The sequence below is a fragment of the Symphalangus syndactylus genome, chromosome 22 (genome assembly GCF_028878055.3).
Source record: "Symphalangus syndactylus isolate Jambi chromosome 22, NHGRI_mSymSyn1-v2.1_pri, whole genome shotgun sequence".
Classification (NCBI taxonomy): Eukaryota; Metazoa; Chordata; class Mammalia; order Primates; family Hylobatidae; genus Symphalangus; species Symphalangus syndactylus.
In genome coordinates this window covers 34807872-34821934 of record NC_072444.2, presented here as the reverse complement: position 1 = coordinate 34821934, position 14063 = coordinate 34807872, and the positions used below count along the sequence as shown (strand labels likewise).

At 54.6% G+C, this 14063-nt stretch overlaps 1 protein-coding gene across 9 annotated transcripts in view; it reads right to left on the bottom strand.

The window, feature by feature from the left end:
- Nucleotides 1–14063, bottom strand: part of CFAP74 (cilia and flagella associated protein 74) — an 80932-nt gene that overhangs the window by 27083 nt on the left and 39786 nt on the right. For all 9 annotated transcript variants that reach the window (XR_008653858.2, XM_063632043.1, XM_063632042.1 and 6 more), the window contains exons 15-19: nucleotides 10664–10730; nucleotides 9819–9908; nucleotides 7193–7357; nucleotides 6267–6426; nucleotides 389–453 (exon numbers count right to left, since the gene is read on the bottom strand). Coding sequence is in view for 8 of the 9 variants with exons in the window: in XM_063632043.1 (XP_063488113.1) it covers nucleotides 389–453; nucleotides 6267–6426; nucleotides 7193–7357; nucleotides 9819–9908; nucleotides 10664–10730 (547 nt within the window). In the remaining variant the exon portion in view is untranslated. The remainder of the gene's footprint in view (nucleotides 1–388; nucleotides 454–6266; nucleotides 6427–7192; nucleotides 7358–9818; nucleotides 9909–10663; nucleotides 10731–14063) is intronic.

The window sequence follows — 14063 nt, the reverse complement described above, 5'->3', positions numbered from 1 at the left end:
GGAGGACTTACTGTCGTGGGATCCCAGCCAGCGGAGTTGGAGGCAGCCTGAACTCCTCCACACCCTCCCCCCGCTCATGAGCTCACGGCCGTGTCCCGGCCAGGGAGGCCACGGCCAGCATCCACCCCAAGTTTCACCCAGTGCCCCACGGCCAGAAAACAATCTGTGGCTCGGGTCCCGCACAGCCGGAGGCGGTGGCCCCATGTCAGCTGAGATTACAAGAGGCCTGGAGGCTGCAAGTCCCGGTGGACACAGTCCGGCCTGTCTCTGGTCAAATGCAAGGGCCACCTGGTGGCGAGAGCCAGTGGGTTGGGGTGCAGCTGGGGCTGGTGGAAGGTGGGCGGTGTCTCAGATGGTGGCAGCTATTTTAGGGCCTGAGCTGGCTGACCTCTCCCAGCGTGATCTCCGTTTGCTCTTCGCTGGGAGGTATCACTGTGGTTAATGTCTCTGGTTCTGGAAGAGAAGGGGGATCCAGAGGTGAGGGTTGGCAGGGTGGAGGCAGTGTGGCCCAGGCCCCCTTGGGACGTGGTCACCACCTCCAAACCCATATCCTGGGCTCTGTCCTTTCTGAACATAGTGGAGCCATCTGTGTGGCCCCTTGGGGGACCCAGGCCCAGAGAGGGTGCAGCCAGTCCCCATCGTGCCCGAAGGGCTTTGGAAGCTGTTTCCCAAAGACCTCCATTTTCTCACGACCTGCCGGCCCCAGGCGAGGGTATTAGAGGCTGGAATGGGAAGGACAGCTAAGTCCAGAAAATTCTAAAACAGTATCATCTTTTGGGGATGTTTCTTCTCTTACCATCATATCTGGTAACCTAACTTCCCATAGCTGTAGTGTACGTGTTTCCTACGGGTACCTGCTACTGGCGTGTTTGAGTCATCACTTCCCTGTGGCAGGCTCCTGGTTTCCATCTGCCACTGGGTTCTGGGGGCACCAGCCGGCAGTTGGTCAGCAGCAAGGCCCTGGGTAGCAGAGCTGTTTCCTTGCAAGTCTGAGCAGGACTTTTTGTTGACTTTGCACCTGAACAGACGCAATTTGAGAGGCCATGCGCAGGTTGGCGTTCTCCTTTGGCCTCTGTCGCGCTGCTGGGTCAGGTCAGAGCAGCTGGGCGGCCAGCCAGGTCAGGTCACCGTGGGGAGCCCCAGTGGGCTTGCCAGAGCCTACCCCGGGCTCAGCGTCTGGACAGCAGAGCTCTTCAGGAGCCAGGTGACGACTTCGAAGCACCATGCATATAATTTCTGGGGTCTGGAGTTGTAAAGGCCGCAGGGACCCTGTTCTTTTTTTTTTTCTTTTAGACGGAGTCTCGGTCTGTCATCCAGGCTGGAGTACAATGGTGTGATCTTGACTCACTGCAACTTCTGCCTCCAGGTTCAAGTAATTCTCCTGCCTCAGCCTTCCAAGTAGCTGGGATTACACGCACCTGCCATCATGCCTGGCTAATTTTTGTATTTTTAGTAGAGACGGGGTTTCACCATATTGGCCAGACTGGTCTCGAACTCCTGACCTTGTGATCCGCCCGCCTTGGCCTCCCAAAGTGCTGGGATTACAGGCATGAGCCACCGTGCCCAGCCAAGGGTCCCCAGTTCTGAATGTGGAAGGGGTGCGGCTGGGTCAGCTGCTCTCCACTCTGGCTGCCTCAGGAGTCACCACAGCAACAAGAACCTGGACCTGAGCCCAGGTGGTCAGATTCTGGGGCCAGCAGCTTTTTGGTTTTTAGAGACGAGATCTCACTCTGTTGCTCAGGCTGGAGTGCAGTGGTGCAATCACTGCTCCCTGCAGCCTCGGCCTCCTGGTTTCAAGTGACCACAGGTGCATGTTGCCATGCTTGGCTAATATATATATATATATATATTTTTTTTTTTTTTTTTTTTTGGTAGAGACAGGGTCTTGTTATGTTGCCCAGGCTGATCTCAAACATCTGGGCTTAAGCGATCCTCCTGCGTTGGCCTCCCAAAGTATTGGGATTATAGGCATGAGCTACCATGGCCTGGCCTCCTTGTTCTAGTCTTTTCTTTTCCTTCTTCTTCTTCGTTTTTTTTTTTTTTTTTTTTGGCAGGGTCTCACTCTGTCACCCAGGCTGCAATGCAGTGGTGTGATCACAGCTCACTGCAGCCTCAACTTCCCAGGCTCGAGCGATCCTCCTGGCTCAGCATCCTGAGTAGCTGGGACTACAGATGCATGCCACCACGCCTGGCTAATTTTTCTTCTTTGTAGAGATGGGGTCTCACCATGTAGTACTTTTCAATGTATTAAGCATCCTTATTTGATCTTTGATGTCTGATAATACCCATGTCTGAACCATGCAAGACTGCTGCAATTCCTTCCTTCCTTCCCTCCCTCCCTTCCTTCCTTCCCTTTCCTTCCTTCCTCTTTCCCTCCCTTCCTTCCTTTCCTTCTTTCCCTCCCTCCCTTCTTTCCTTCCTTTCTTCCTTTCCCTCCCTTACTCCCTTCCTTCCTTCCCTTCCCCTTCCTTCCTTCTCTCCCTCCTTCCTTCCCTCCCTCCTTCCTTCCCTCCCTTTTTCCTTCCTTCCTTCCTTTTCTTCCTTCCTCCTTCCCTCCCTCCTTTCCTTCCTTCCTTCTTTCCTTCATTCCCTTCCTTCCCCTTGCCCTTCCCTCCTTCCTTCCTTCCTTCCTTCCTTCCTTCCTTCCTTCCTTCCCTCCTTCCTTCCTTCCTTCCTTCCCTCCTTCCTTCCTTCCTTCCTTCCCCTCCCTCCCTCCTTTCTTTCTTTCTTTCTTTTGACAGAGTCTTGCTTCTTCACCCAGGCTAGAGTGCAATGGCCTGATCTGGGCTCACCACAACCTCTGCCTCCCGGATTCAAGTGATTCAAGTGCCTCAGCCTCTCAAGTAGCTGGGATTACAGGTGCGTGCCACCACATCTGGCAAATTTTTTTATTTTTAGTAGAGATGGGGTTTTGCCATGTTGCCCAGGCTGGTCTTGAACTCCTGACCTCAAGTGATCCACTTGGCCTCCCAAAGTGCTGGGATTACAGGTGTAAGCCACTGTGCCTGGCCAACCGCAGTACTTTCTGTTGTTTCTGTGTGAGTGATTTTTTTCTTTTTTCTTTTTTTTTTTAAGGAATAAGTTGCATATAGTAAAATGGACTCTTGTGAGTGGAACTTTCTATAAGTTTTGACAGATGCATGTGGTTGTACACTCATCACAGCAATCAAGACACTGAACAGCCCCATCATGCCCACGTCACCCATGCCCCTTTCTAGTCAACCCCTTCCCTTGCCCCAGCAACCAGTGATCTATTTTGTCTCTATAGTTTTGCCTTTTTTTAGCCAAAATATTCTTTTTCTAGAATGTCACAAAAATGGAGTCACAGAGCTTACAGTCTTTTGCGTCTGAGTTCTTTCCTTTAGCATGATGCATTTGAGACTGGTCCACGGCACCGCCTCTATCAAAGGTTCATGTCTGTTTGCTGCTCAGCGGCGCTGTATGGCAGGGACCCCACGGTTTCTCTATCTACTCCCCACACGTGGGACATTAGAATTGTTGGTTTTTGCCAATTGCAAATAAGCTCTCTACAAACATTCACGTACAGGTTTTTGCGGGAATTTAAGTTTTCGCTTCTGTTGGTGGATACCTAGGAGTGGCATTGGTGGGTGTCTGGCTTTGCTGCTGAGCGTTTCGCTGGTGGCCATGCCATTCTGCATCCGCAGGGGCAGCATTAGAGTTCCAGCTGCTCCTCACCGGCACTTGCTATTGTTAAACTTTTTGTTCTTTGTTTATAATTTAGCTGTTCTTATAGGTGTGTAGTGGTGTCGCATTGTGGTTTTAATGTACATTTTCTTCATCTCATGTTTAATGATGTTGAGCATCTTTTCATGTGCTAATTTCTCATCCACATATCTTCTCTGGTGAAGCATCTGTTCAGGTCTTTCACCCATTTTTTTTTTTTTTTTTTTTTTGAGATGGAGTTTCATTCATTCTCATTGCCCACGCTAGAGTGCAATGGTGCAATCTCGGCTCACTGCAAACTCCGCCTCCCGGGTTCAAGCGATTCTCCTGCTTCAGCCTCCCCAGTAGCTGGGATTACAGGTGCCTGCTGCCATGCCCAGCTAACTTTTGTATTTTTAGTAGAGATGGGGTTTCACCATGTTAGCCAGGCTGGTCTCAAACTCCTGACCTCAGGTGATCTGCTCACCTCGGCCTCCCAAAGTGCTGGGATTACAGGCGTGAGCCACTGTGCCTGGCTGGTCAATTGATTTTTGACGCGGACAATGAATGGATTGAATGGGATAGCAGAGTCCACTTGTGCTGTGGAATACATGAACACGCACTAGGGGAAATGAGCCTCAGCCCTGACTTCCACCACAAGCAGGAGTGAATTTGAGGTGGATCGTACACCTCAACACAAAAGCGATGTTCTATGTCTTTATGACCCTGGAGGAGAAAAAAATTGCCTAAAAAGCATAAAAAACAAATTCCAATAGAAATGACTGGTAAATATGCAAAGACTGGACTGAAGAACTTTGATTTGAGAAAAGACGTCATAAAGGGAGAGGAAGGCCCAGCCACAGACTCGGAGGCAGCACCTGCAACATTACTCAGGGACGAGGGCTGGGATCTGGGTGCATTAAGAGCTCCTGTGAATGAATGAAAAGGAGACAAACAACCCCACAGAAGAACAAGGGATAGCCTCAAACAGAGATGTCACACCAAAGAAAATACAACTTGTAAATGGGCCCAGGGAAAGACATGCAATCTCACTGGTGATCTGGGAAATCACAAAGCAACATCTCAACAGCAGACCGTGGTGCAGGCCCCCCAGCCAGGCAGCCCCGGGCCGCGTGACCTCGCGCTCCTGCGGACATGAAGCAAGGCCCTCAAGCCCAGTGTGGCCCTGTAGAACCCTCTGTGACCAGGCAGAGCTGGGCTTCCGGGCTGTCCAGTAGGGCCGCCGCTGCCCACAGGTCGCTATGGAGCACATCAAATGTGGCCCTTGTGGAGGAGGACCTGAATTTTCACTGTTATTTAATTTGGATCAATTTAAGTTTAAATAGCCAGATGTGGCAGTGACAGCCACGCTGGACAGCACAGTCTTGTACACTGTTGGTGGGAGTGTAAACTTGCACAACCACTTTGAAAAAGAACTCGGTGGGCTGGGCGAGGTGGCTCATGCCTGTAATCCAGCACTTTGGGAGGCTGAGGTGGGCAGATAGCATGAGTTCAGGAGTTCAAGACCAGCCTGGGAAACATGGTGAAACCCTGTGTCTACAAAAACTAGCCAGGTGCGGTGGTGCGTGCCTGTAGTTCCAGCTACTCAGGGAAGGAGGATTGCTTGAGCCCGGGAGGTCGCGGCTGCGGTGAGCTGTGACTGCACCACTGCACTCCAGCCTGGGCGACAGAGTGAGACCCTGTCTCAATAGAAAAAGAACTCACTTTGATATTAGCTGATGCCAGTGAGGCTGGCTATGCCCTGTGATGCAGGCATGAGCCCCAGCCATGTGCCCTGTGGGAACTCACACACAGGCCAAGGGGGAGTGCAGAATGGCCGCCTTCGCAACAGTGTGTACCACAAACGCTCCCAAGTGTGCACTGGCAGGAGGACGGATCTAGAACTCGAGGCTCTCTCAGGAAAGGAAACACCACGCAGTGGTGAGGACACGAAGTGCGGCTCACACGGGAAGTGCGGCTCACACCGGAAGTGCAGCTCACACAGGCTGTGGAGAACTGGCCCAGCTCGGTGCTGAGCTGCAGGGCACGCGGAACACACACCACGCGAAGACAGACAGGAGGAGGACGGAGGTTTCTGGATCTCAATGCGTATGTGGGAAAACAATCAAGAGAAGCAAGGAGGAGACGCAAGCGATTCCCGACAGCGGCGGGCTGCAGGGCGGGAGGCGTGGGGAGGGCAGGGCCTGCCCGTTTCTCAGCACCTCTTCCCGCTGGTGCACATCTAACAACAGCCACAGCTGCAGAGCTAGACAGAAGCCCCCGCAGCCCCACCTCTCCCGGGGGCACCGCAGAGCCTCTTCCCCGCCCCGTGCGGCCCTGCCCGTGCTGGGCCTGCTGGGCCAATGCTGGAGGTTCCTTAAAGTCTCTGGTTAGCGTCAACGTGAATGTACATTTCAGTCCACTCCAAAAACAACACTTAGTGGCACATACGAATACTTTCTTGCTTAACCGTCACTTAACATCGAAGGCCTGGGAAAATTCTCTGCTTTCCAGCCCTCCCCTGGGCCCCTCAGCCCCCTGGAATGCTGCCTTGAGGCCCTCACTGCCCACCCACCCTGCCTTGGCCTGGCAGCCCGGCTCACCTGTGGGCTGCTCCTCCTCCTGCTCCTTGTCCAGCTTCTCCAGCTCCTTCCGGCTCTGCATGTCCGCCTGGGAGGACTCCGTGCCCTCCAGCTGCTGCTCAGAGAAGCTGGTGGCGGCTTTGTCATACAAGCTTTTATCTTCATAGGTCAGGAGACTGCTCTAGAGAGGAGAATCAACGTCCTGGCTTGGGAGCTTTCCCACCTCCTTTTCCCAGTCAGCTGCCGGGACTCCCATGAGGACAGGCTGTGTTGGGGGCTGGGCCCTGGCTCCAGCGTGGCCCCTCAGCTGCCTCCTCGGCTGCCTGCTCTCATTTCACCCATCCTGGTTGTGGGATCACAGAAGCAGCTCACCTAGAGGCTCAGGGTCACCCCTCAGCCTCCCTCACTCCAGGCCGGGTGGGCATGGCTGTGCTGCCCCAGCCTGGGAGTGTGAGCTGCATCTTCCTCTTGATCCGACTCTCCTTCCTCCTTGGCTGGCTAGAGGCTGAGCCTTCTCTCCACCTGAGCACTGGGACACCCATACCCACGACAGGACAAGACACGCTCACATTTGGAACAGGTGCAGCTGCGGCCATGGAGTGCACCTGTCCAGGCCTCCCACCCCCACACCTGGGGCTTCAGAGATGCGTCAGGGGAGGCTGGGTCTCCTGGGGCCCTCAGGCCTGGAGCTGCTGGCCGGCGCCACTGCTGCTACGTGCCTGAGAAAGGGAGCGTCCTGCTGCTGCTGCCTGTGAGGCCAGGTGACTGCAGGTGTCCTACAGAAGCTGGTCTCTTCTCCTTAGGCTGACTTGAGGAAGCCCCCACACTGCCCTCCTTCTCCCAGGCCCACTGTTGACACCCTCATTTCGTCACCCCTGTTCACCCACATGGGACTGGATTTGCGGGGCAGGGCCCCACACTCCCCCATGGCTGAGTGGCACACTCACTAATTTCAGGGCAGACTGGGAGTCGTCCATCTCACAGGGCTCTGTAGCTGGCAGGAACTTGAAAGTCGTACCCAAGCCCCCAACGTTGGTCAGCGTGATGGTCCGAGATGTGGTCTCTCCTACCACGTAGCTGCCGAAGTCAATGAGCTCCTTGTCGAGGGACAGCTGCCAGAGGACACGGAGTGAACTCAGGGCCACCATGCCAGGCCCACAGGGTGCCCAGCACGAGGCCTGCACGTGGCTCCAGGCAGGGCTGCCCTGAGCATTTGTGGGCGTGGTGCACTGCACAAGCAGGTACACGATTCAACCCGGAAATCAGGCGTGTATTGCTCATGACAAGGTGTGGCACGTTGAGTCTGGTTTTAAGAACATCAAGGCAGGAAGCCCCTCGCCACGGAGTAACAAGGGTTCAGTGAGAGGACGCAGGGCCCGGACGCAGGGCCTAGACAAGGAGCCTGGACACAGGGCTTTGGAGGTCCTGAGGGTGGATGGTGTCATTCCTGGGCGAGGTCAGCTGGACTCTGGATACAGGGACCCAGGGCGCATCCTTCCAGAATGGGAGCACGCCCTCCATGGGGGTGCCTCAGCATGCCTACCGTGGGCCACAGGCCACAGAAGCTCTGGCGCTGGCTAAGGATGCAGGCTCGGGCCATACCTCGGCTCTGCCCAATGGCCCCTCCTCGGGAGGCTTTTCTGGGCTCTGAGTTTGGAGGCCCAGGGGCTCCCCACTCTGTGCTCCTGCTCCAGCGGCAGGACCAGGGGCCACCGACACAAATGGATGTGGTTCGCAGAGGGCGGCCGGGGTCCAGCCAAGGGAGGCCGCCTCTTTCCCGCCTGCACTGCCTGGGTCCTGTTCTCCGCTTGTTCAGATGGGGTTTTACTGTTTTTACAGTCCCCAGCCTGGACGCTCCCCTGGGAGAAGCAAGCCCCTGCTCAGGGAGCTGAGGGTCTCGGTGCTTCTGTCACGGAGGAGCACTTGACACTGCAAAGACCAAACGTGGGAGAGGCTGGGGCAGCTCTGGCCAGGACACCTGGGGCCACGCTGGGCACATGCTCCATGATGCTGATCCGGAGTGGAGCAGGCCAGTACCAGACTCTTGCCGGGCTCCCAGGCTGAGCAGGAGGGAGCCGGAGCCTGGCTGTCTGCTGGGGCGGGACTTCCTACTGCCCCTGGCCCTGGTGCTCGGTGTCCTGGGCCTGAGTCTTGGCTCACCATGAGCCCGCACAGCGGAGTGCCACCCGAACCGCGATCACTCTGAGGAGAAGGTGGCCACAGGGCAAGGGGCTGCTCAGGCGCCCTAGGACGGTGGTGGTCCCTGCATGAACCCAGGCGGGGCCACGGCTGCCCGGGCCACGGCGAGGCCACTTGAGCGCCGAGAGGAAGGGAGACTAAAGTGACTGGAACACACCAAATACGCAAACATTGGTGAACATATGAAGAAACTGAGAGGAAAACACTTCTCTGTCTGCCACCATCAGTGATTCTTATCCCAATCCCTCCCCAAGGCGACATGCAGTGAAGGAGGAAGCTTGTGACACCATCAGTGACTCTCATCCCAACCCCTCCCCATGGCGACACGCGGTGAAGGAGGAAGCGCGTGACAGAGAAAGTTACACAGGTGCTCATCAAAGGTGACTTGGGGCCAGCGTGGCCTGGATCACGGGTGACCATGAGGGTGTCTGCTGATCTTCCTGGGGTTGGGGACATAGCGTGCCTCTGCCCTTCACCTGCCCTGGCTTGTTCCTCCTGTAGTGTAAGAATGGGCCTCTTCCTGCCCCGCTGACGCAAGTTCGGGCTGTGGGACTTGCCTTGGCCTGTGAATTCTTAGGAGATAATAACGTCCCCACCATCCTCTGGGAGATGCTCGTGCTGCCGTAGCTGCCACTCTGGAGTCCAGCCTGGACGGGGCCGGCCGCGGGGGGCCTTACACTCGCGGCTGAGCCAGGAGCTGTTTGCTGTGTGGCAGTTGCAGTGCGAGCTGACGACTCGGTGGGGGCTGGGGGAACAACGATGTGTGGGTTCCTGGTTTATTGGAGATGCATGCTGAAGTTTCTAAGGGTGGAAGTGTTGACATTTTACTAATGTACTTTGAAATGGATCAGCAACAACAGATATAGCAGTTGATGGACCAAGCAAAGGTGTCCGAGGCTGACAATGTGGAGTCTGGGACGATGCAGGGTCCGGGACAATGCGCGGTCTGGGTTGCAGGCATGTGGAGCCTCGTTCTGCTGTTCTGTCTGTTTTCCACTATGCTTGAAATTTTTCTCCGTTAAAAAGAATCAAGGGGGACCCCCCAAGAGCTGCAGGAAGGACTGGAACCTTCTCAGATGAATATTAAGGTTTCCTCTGAGCCACAGGCCCTGCAGTCTGGGCTCCACACAGAGCAGGGTTTGTCTCATTTTTCCAGTGCTGGTCCGAGTGCCCCACGTTTGAGACCCCCACCCAAGGTCTGGCTCAGGCCCACCTGAGCTGCTGTTGGAAGAAGGGACTCAGCCCCTGGTGGAGATTGGAGCTTCCACCTGGTCCCCGCCCTACCTGCACCCCCTCCCAGGAGATGCCGTCCCCCACTGGGGTTCTCAGCCAGGATGCCCCGAGAAATGCTGGCTCGGACACCTTTGAACTTACCGAACATTTCTTTGTTGAACATTTCAATGGAACTGAAAACTCGCCCGTCTGAGCCAAAAATGAGATATTTCCTTCTAGATCCTTGTTTATCTAAAAAATAAAACAACCCCTACCACAATAAACTTCTGTAATTTTTGTGTGTTTTCTTTGTGTATTTTTGGACAGAGTCTGGCTCTGTTGGCCAGGCTGGGGTGCAGTGGCACCTTCTCGACTCACTGCAACCACCCTCCACCCGCCCCCACCTGGGGTTCAAGCGATCCTCCCACCTCAGCCTCTCGACTAGCTGGGATTACAGACATGCGCCACCACACCTGGCTAATTGTATTTTGTGTAGAGACAGGGTCTCGCCATGTTGCCCAGGCTGGTCTTGAACTTCTGGGCTCAAGCGACCCTCCCGCCTTGGCCTCCCAAAGTGCTGGGATTACAGGCATAAGCCACCACACCTGGCCCTTCTTTAACTTTAGCCTGTTACACATGCCGTGGCTGCCTGGGCCAGGGCCGCCTGCCACCTGCCCAGCTCGGGTGACCCCAGGGGAAAGAGTCAGCAGAGGGCGTCTCAGGAGGGCTGGACACCAGCTTCCTGGAACATCCCAGCCCTCCCAACTTAGACCCCAGAGTGCGCGCCCTCGGCCACTAACCCAAAGGAGCTTCGCTGCGGTTCTGCCCAACATTCAGGAATATGTTGAGTGTATTTTTGGAAATAAAACAGCAAAACGGGCCTGCATGATCCTCACTGAGAGGCCAAGTGCATACTTTCCCCATCATGTTCTGCGCCACCATGCCCCATCACAGGCTCCACCCACCACCACCTCTCCTTCGAGAGAGAACGGGCCCCTTTGACTCACCATGGGCTTGAAGGTGACAAGCACTTCGCAGGACATTCCGGCTGACAGGCGGCCAGGGGGTTCAAAGCTGCAGGACATGACCCATAGCACACGGGGGTTAGTGTTGCGGAGGGCAAATGCTCGCCTCACCACCCAGAGCACAGTCAGGCTGGGCCTCCTGGCCTCTTCCCCATCCCGGCTCTGGCCCCCTGCCCAGCCGCCTTCACCCGGGGGAGTGCTGGATCTGCTGCATTCCCTGCTGCCCCCAGTACCTGGCAGGCAGGGGACGCTCCAGTGTGTGTGAACGTTTGTGGAGTGATGGAGTTAATCCATGAAGGCGTGAGGCAAGTCCCCAGGCCAACTGCCAGGAAATGGGACCCCGTGGGTCGGAGAGGGCCACAGTTCCCCTGGGCACAGGTGCCAGGCCTGGACCAGGGCTCTAGGGCTTTGATACCAATATGGGGCCAGGGGGCTGTGGGCAGGAGCCAGGAAGAGAGCTGGAACTGGGAGCCCCGAGACAGCTGGGACCCTCGGGACCCTCTCAGCGCCTTTCAGGGAAAGAACCAGAAAAATAGCCCCTACTGACACGCCACTTGAGGGAGCTGGTCTGCCTTGGCCCAGATCAGGGTGAGGGAGCATCTCCCCAAGGAATTCCTGACACCAGGCTGATTTCACAAGGTTGGATTTTACCTAATGTGCTTGGTTTAGAAATGCACAAGCTAAAATTTTAATGTAAAATGTGTCCCTGGCTGGCAATGTTCCCACGGCACCAGCAGAAGCAAACCCAAAGCTCCTCCGATTGGGAGGGAAATGCTTTGGTGCCGACTGCACAGAGCCCGGGACGGAGCCGCCAGGGAGAGGAGCAGAATCCAAGAGGGTGGATGCGCGTGCCTCGCATAAACCAGCAGCAGAGTGCAGGGCCCAGCTCCAAACCCTTCAGACGACAGACGTGTGGAGTGGAGATGTTAGAGGACGTATAGATAAAATGGTTAGAGACAGAAATAGAGAATTCCAGACGTGAGAAAAGAACAAGACACTGTCAAGAAATGCAGGCTCATCCAAAACAGAACTTGGCATTTTTAGAAATGAGAGACAGGGCAGCTGAGTAAGAAACTTACTGAGCAATTTCAAGCGTTGATTAGCAGCACTAAGGGGACAAGTGGTGAACCGAGCGGCACCTAGAGCACCACCCAATGTGAAAAAGAGACAAGAAACTTCCAACCTGACAGGGAGGTTTCAAACGGAGGAGCAGGAGGGCAGAGCCGGAGAATGAATGGGGGAGGGGCGATGCCTGGGGAGCTGGGGCTGAGAAGTTCCCAAAACTGTTCAAAGATCTGAATCTTCAGATTCAACAGCAGAAGGAGGTCTAAGAAAAATCAGCCCACACCAGACGCACAGCAGAGCTGCGGGACGTTAAGGATGAGAGAATCTCAGAGCAAGCAGGTGGAAAGCCAGGTATCCTCCAAAAAAACCAGCACCTGGACCGAGGCCACCTCCCACTCCAGCAACAAGAGGCAGAGGGCAGGAGAGTCGTGGCCTCAATCTGTTGAGTGAAAATAACCGTCCATAAGAAGTTCTCATCCCAGCGTGGAGAGGGGTGCCTCGGTGAGAGCACAGCGACCACCTAAACCCACCTCTGCACGCGCCCTCCAGAAGCCACATAGATCAATGAGAGAAACAGGCAGGCTGCAGAAATCCCATGCCTTCAGCATGACTAGAGGATAAGAACCCCCCAGACTTAAAATTAACCATAAGATGAAAAGTAAACACCAACCTCCAGCATGCATTCTCCATGCCCGCCTTCACAGAGAGCTACGCGGGTCTGAAAAACTGCAGGGAAGAGAGGAAGGAGATGGGAACAAAGACCCTAAGGCTGACCTAAAATCAGCTCCCCAAAGAGAACATCACAGCCTCCACAAGAATACCAAGTCCCAGTGAGTCAGTGCTGATCTCAGGGAGGGGCCATCAGAGCCCACGCGCCCCTGGGGGCAGCCTCAGGAAGATGCCTGGTGGGAGAAGAGGAGTCCCCTCTGAAGCCTGGGCAGCAAGCGGGGAATTAGGATCCTGCCCTTGCCGACCCTCATTTGAGAAGCTGCACTTCACAATGCTCGCAGGAGTGGAAACTCCTGAACTGGGAATCTGAAAGCCATCCTGGACCTACAAACCTGTCCACAAAGAGAAAACTGGCAGGAAGCAGGAAGCAGAAGAGAAAGAACTTTCCTAAAAATAAAGTAAGTTAGGCTGGGTGCTGTGGCTCACGCCTGTAATCCCAGCACTTTGGGAGGCTGAGGCAGGTGGATCATCTGAGGTCAGGAGTTCATGACCAGCCTGGCCAACATGGTGAAACCCCGTCTCTACTAAAATACAAAAAATTAGCCAGACGTGGTGGCGGGCGCCTGTTATCCGAGCTACTCAGGAGGCTGAGGCAGAGGAATCGCTTGAACCCAGGAGGAGGAGGTTGCAGTGAGCAGAGATTGTGCTATTGCACTCCAGCCTGGGCAACAAGAGTGAAACTCCATCTCAAAAAAAAAAAAAAGTAAGTTACTAAGGAACAGAAGAAAAGAGAAACATTGCAGAAAACATGGAAAAGGCCGTCAGGGGGAAAAATGAAGAAAAATAAAATAGAAAAGAAGAAAGTGGGCCAGGCACGAGGGCTCACACCTGTAATCCCAACACTTGGGGAGGCCGAGGCAGGTGGATCACTTGAGTGCAGGAGTTTGAGACCAGCCTGGGAAACACAGTGAAACCCTGTCTCTACAAAAAATAGAAAAATTAGCCAGGCTTGGTGGCTCACAATTGTGGTCCCAGTTACTCAAGAGGCTGATTGAGGCAGGAGGATTGCTGGAGCCTGGGAAATTGAGGCTGCAGTGAACTGAGATCATGCCACTGCACTCCAGTCTGGGTGACAGAGCAAGACCCTGTCCGAAACCAAACCAGACCAGACCAGACCAGACCAGACCAGACCAAACCAAACCAAACCAAACCAAACGGAAAGCAGAAAGCATTAAAGGCAACCAGAAGGAAAACAGTAGACACCAAAGACCAGCAAGGAGGATCCAAAATACAGGTAAGCGGAGTCTGCAAGGAAGCAAATGGAAACATTGTTACAGAGTGAAAGCACAACGGTAATTCAAGGAAGCAGTGCTGAAATGAAGACAGCTTTCACCTTGACACTAAAAACGCTGGCTAATTGCCAGGGAAAACTTATCAGAATGGTCAACATCAAAACATAACAATACAAAAGGAAACTCTGGCCAGGCGTGGTGGCTCATGCCTGTAATCCCAGTACTTTGGGAGGCCAAGGCAGGTGGATCGCCTGAGGTCAGGAGTTCGAGACCAGCCTGGGCAACATGGTAAAACTCGGTCTCTACTACAAAGATAAAAATTAGCCAGGCGTAGTGGCAGGTGCTTGTAATCCCAG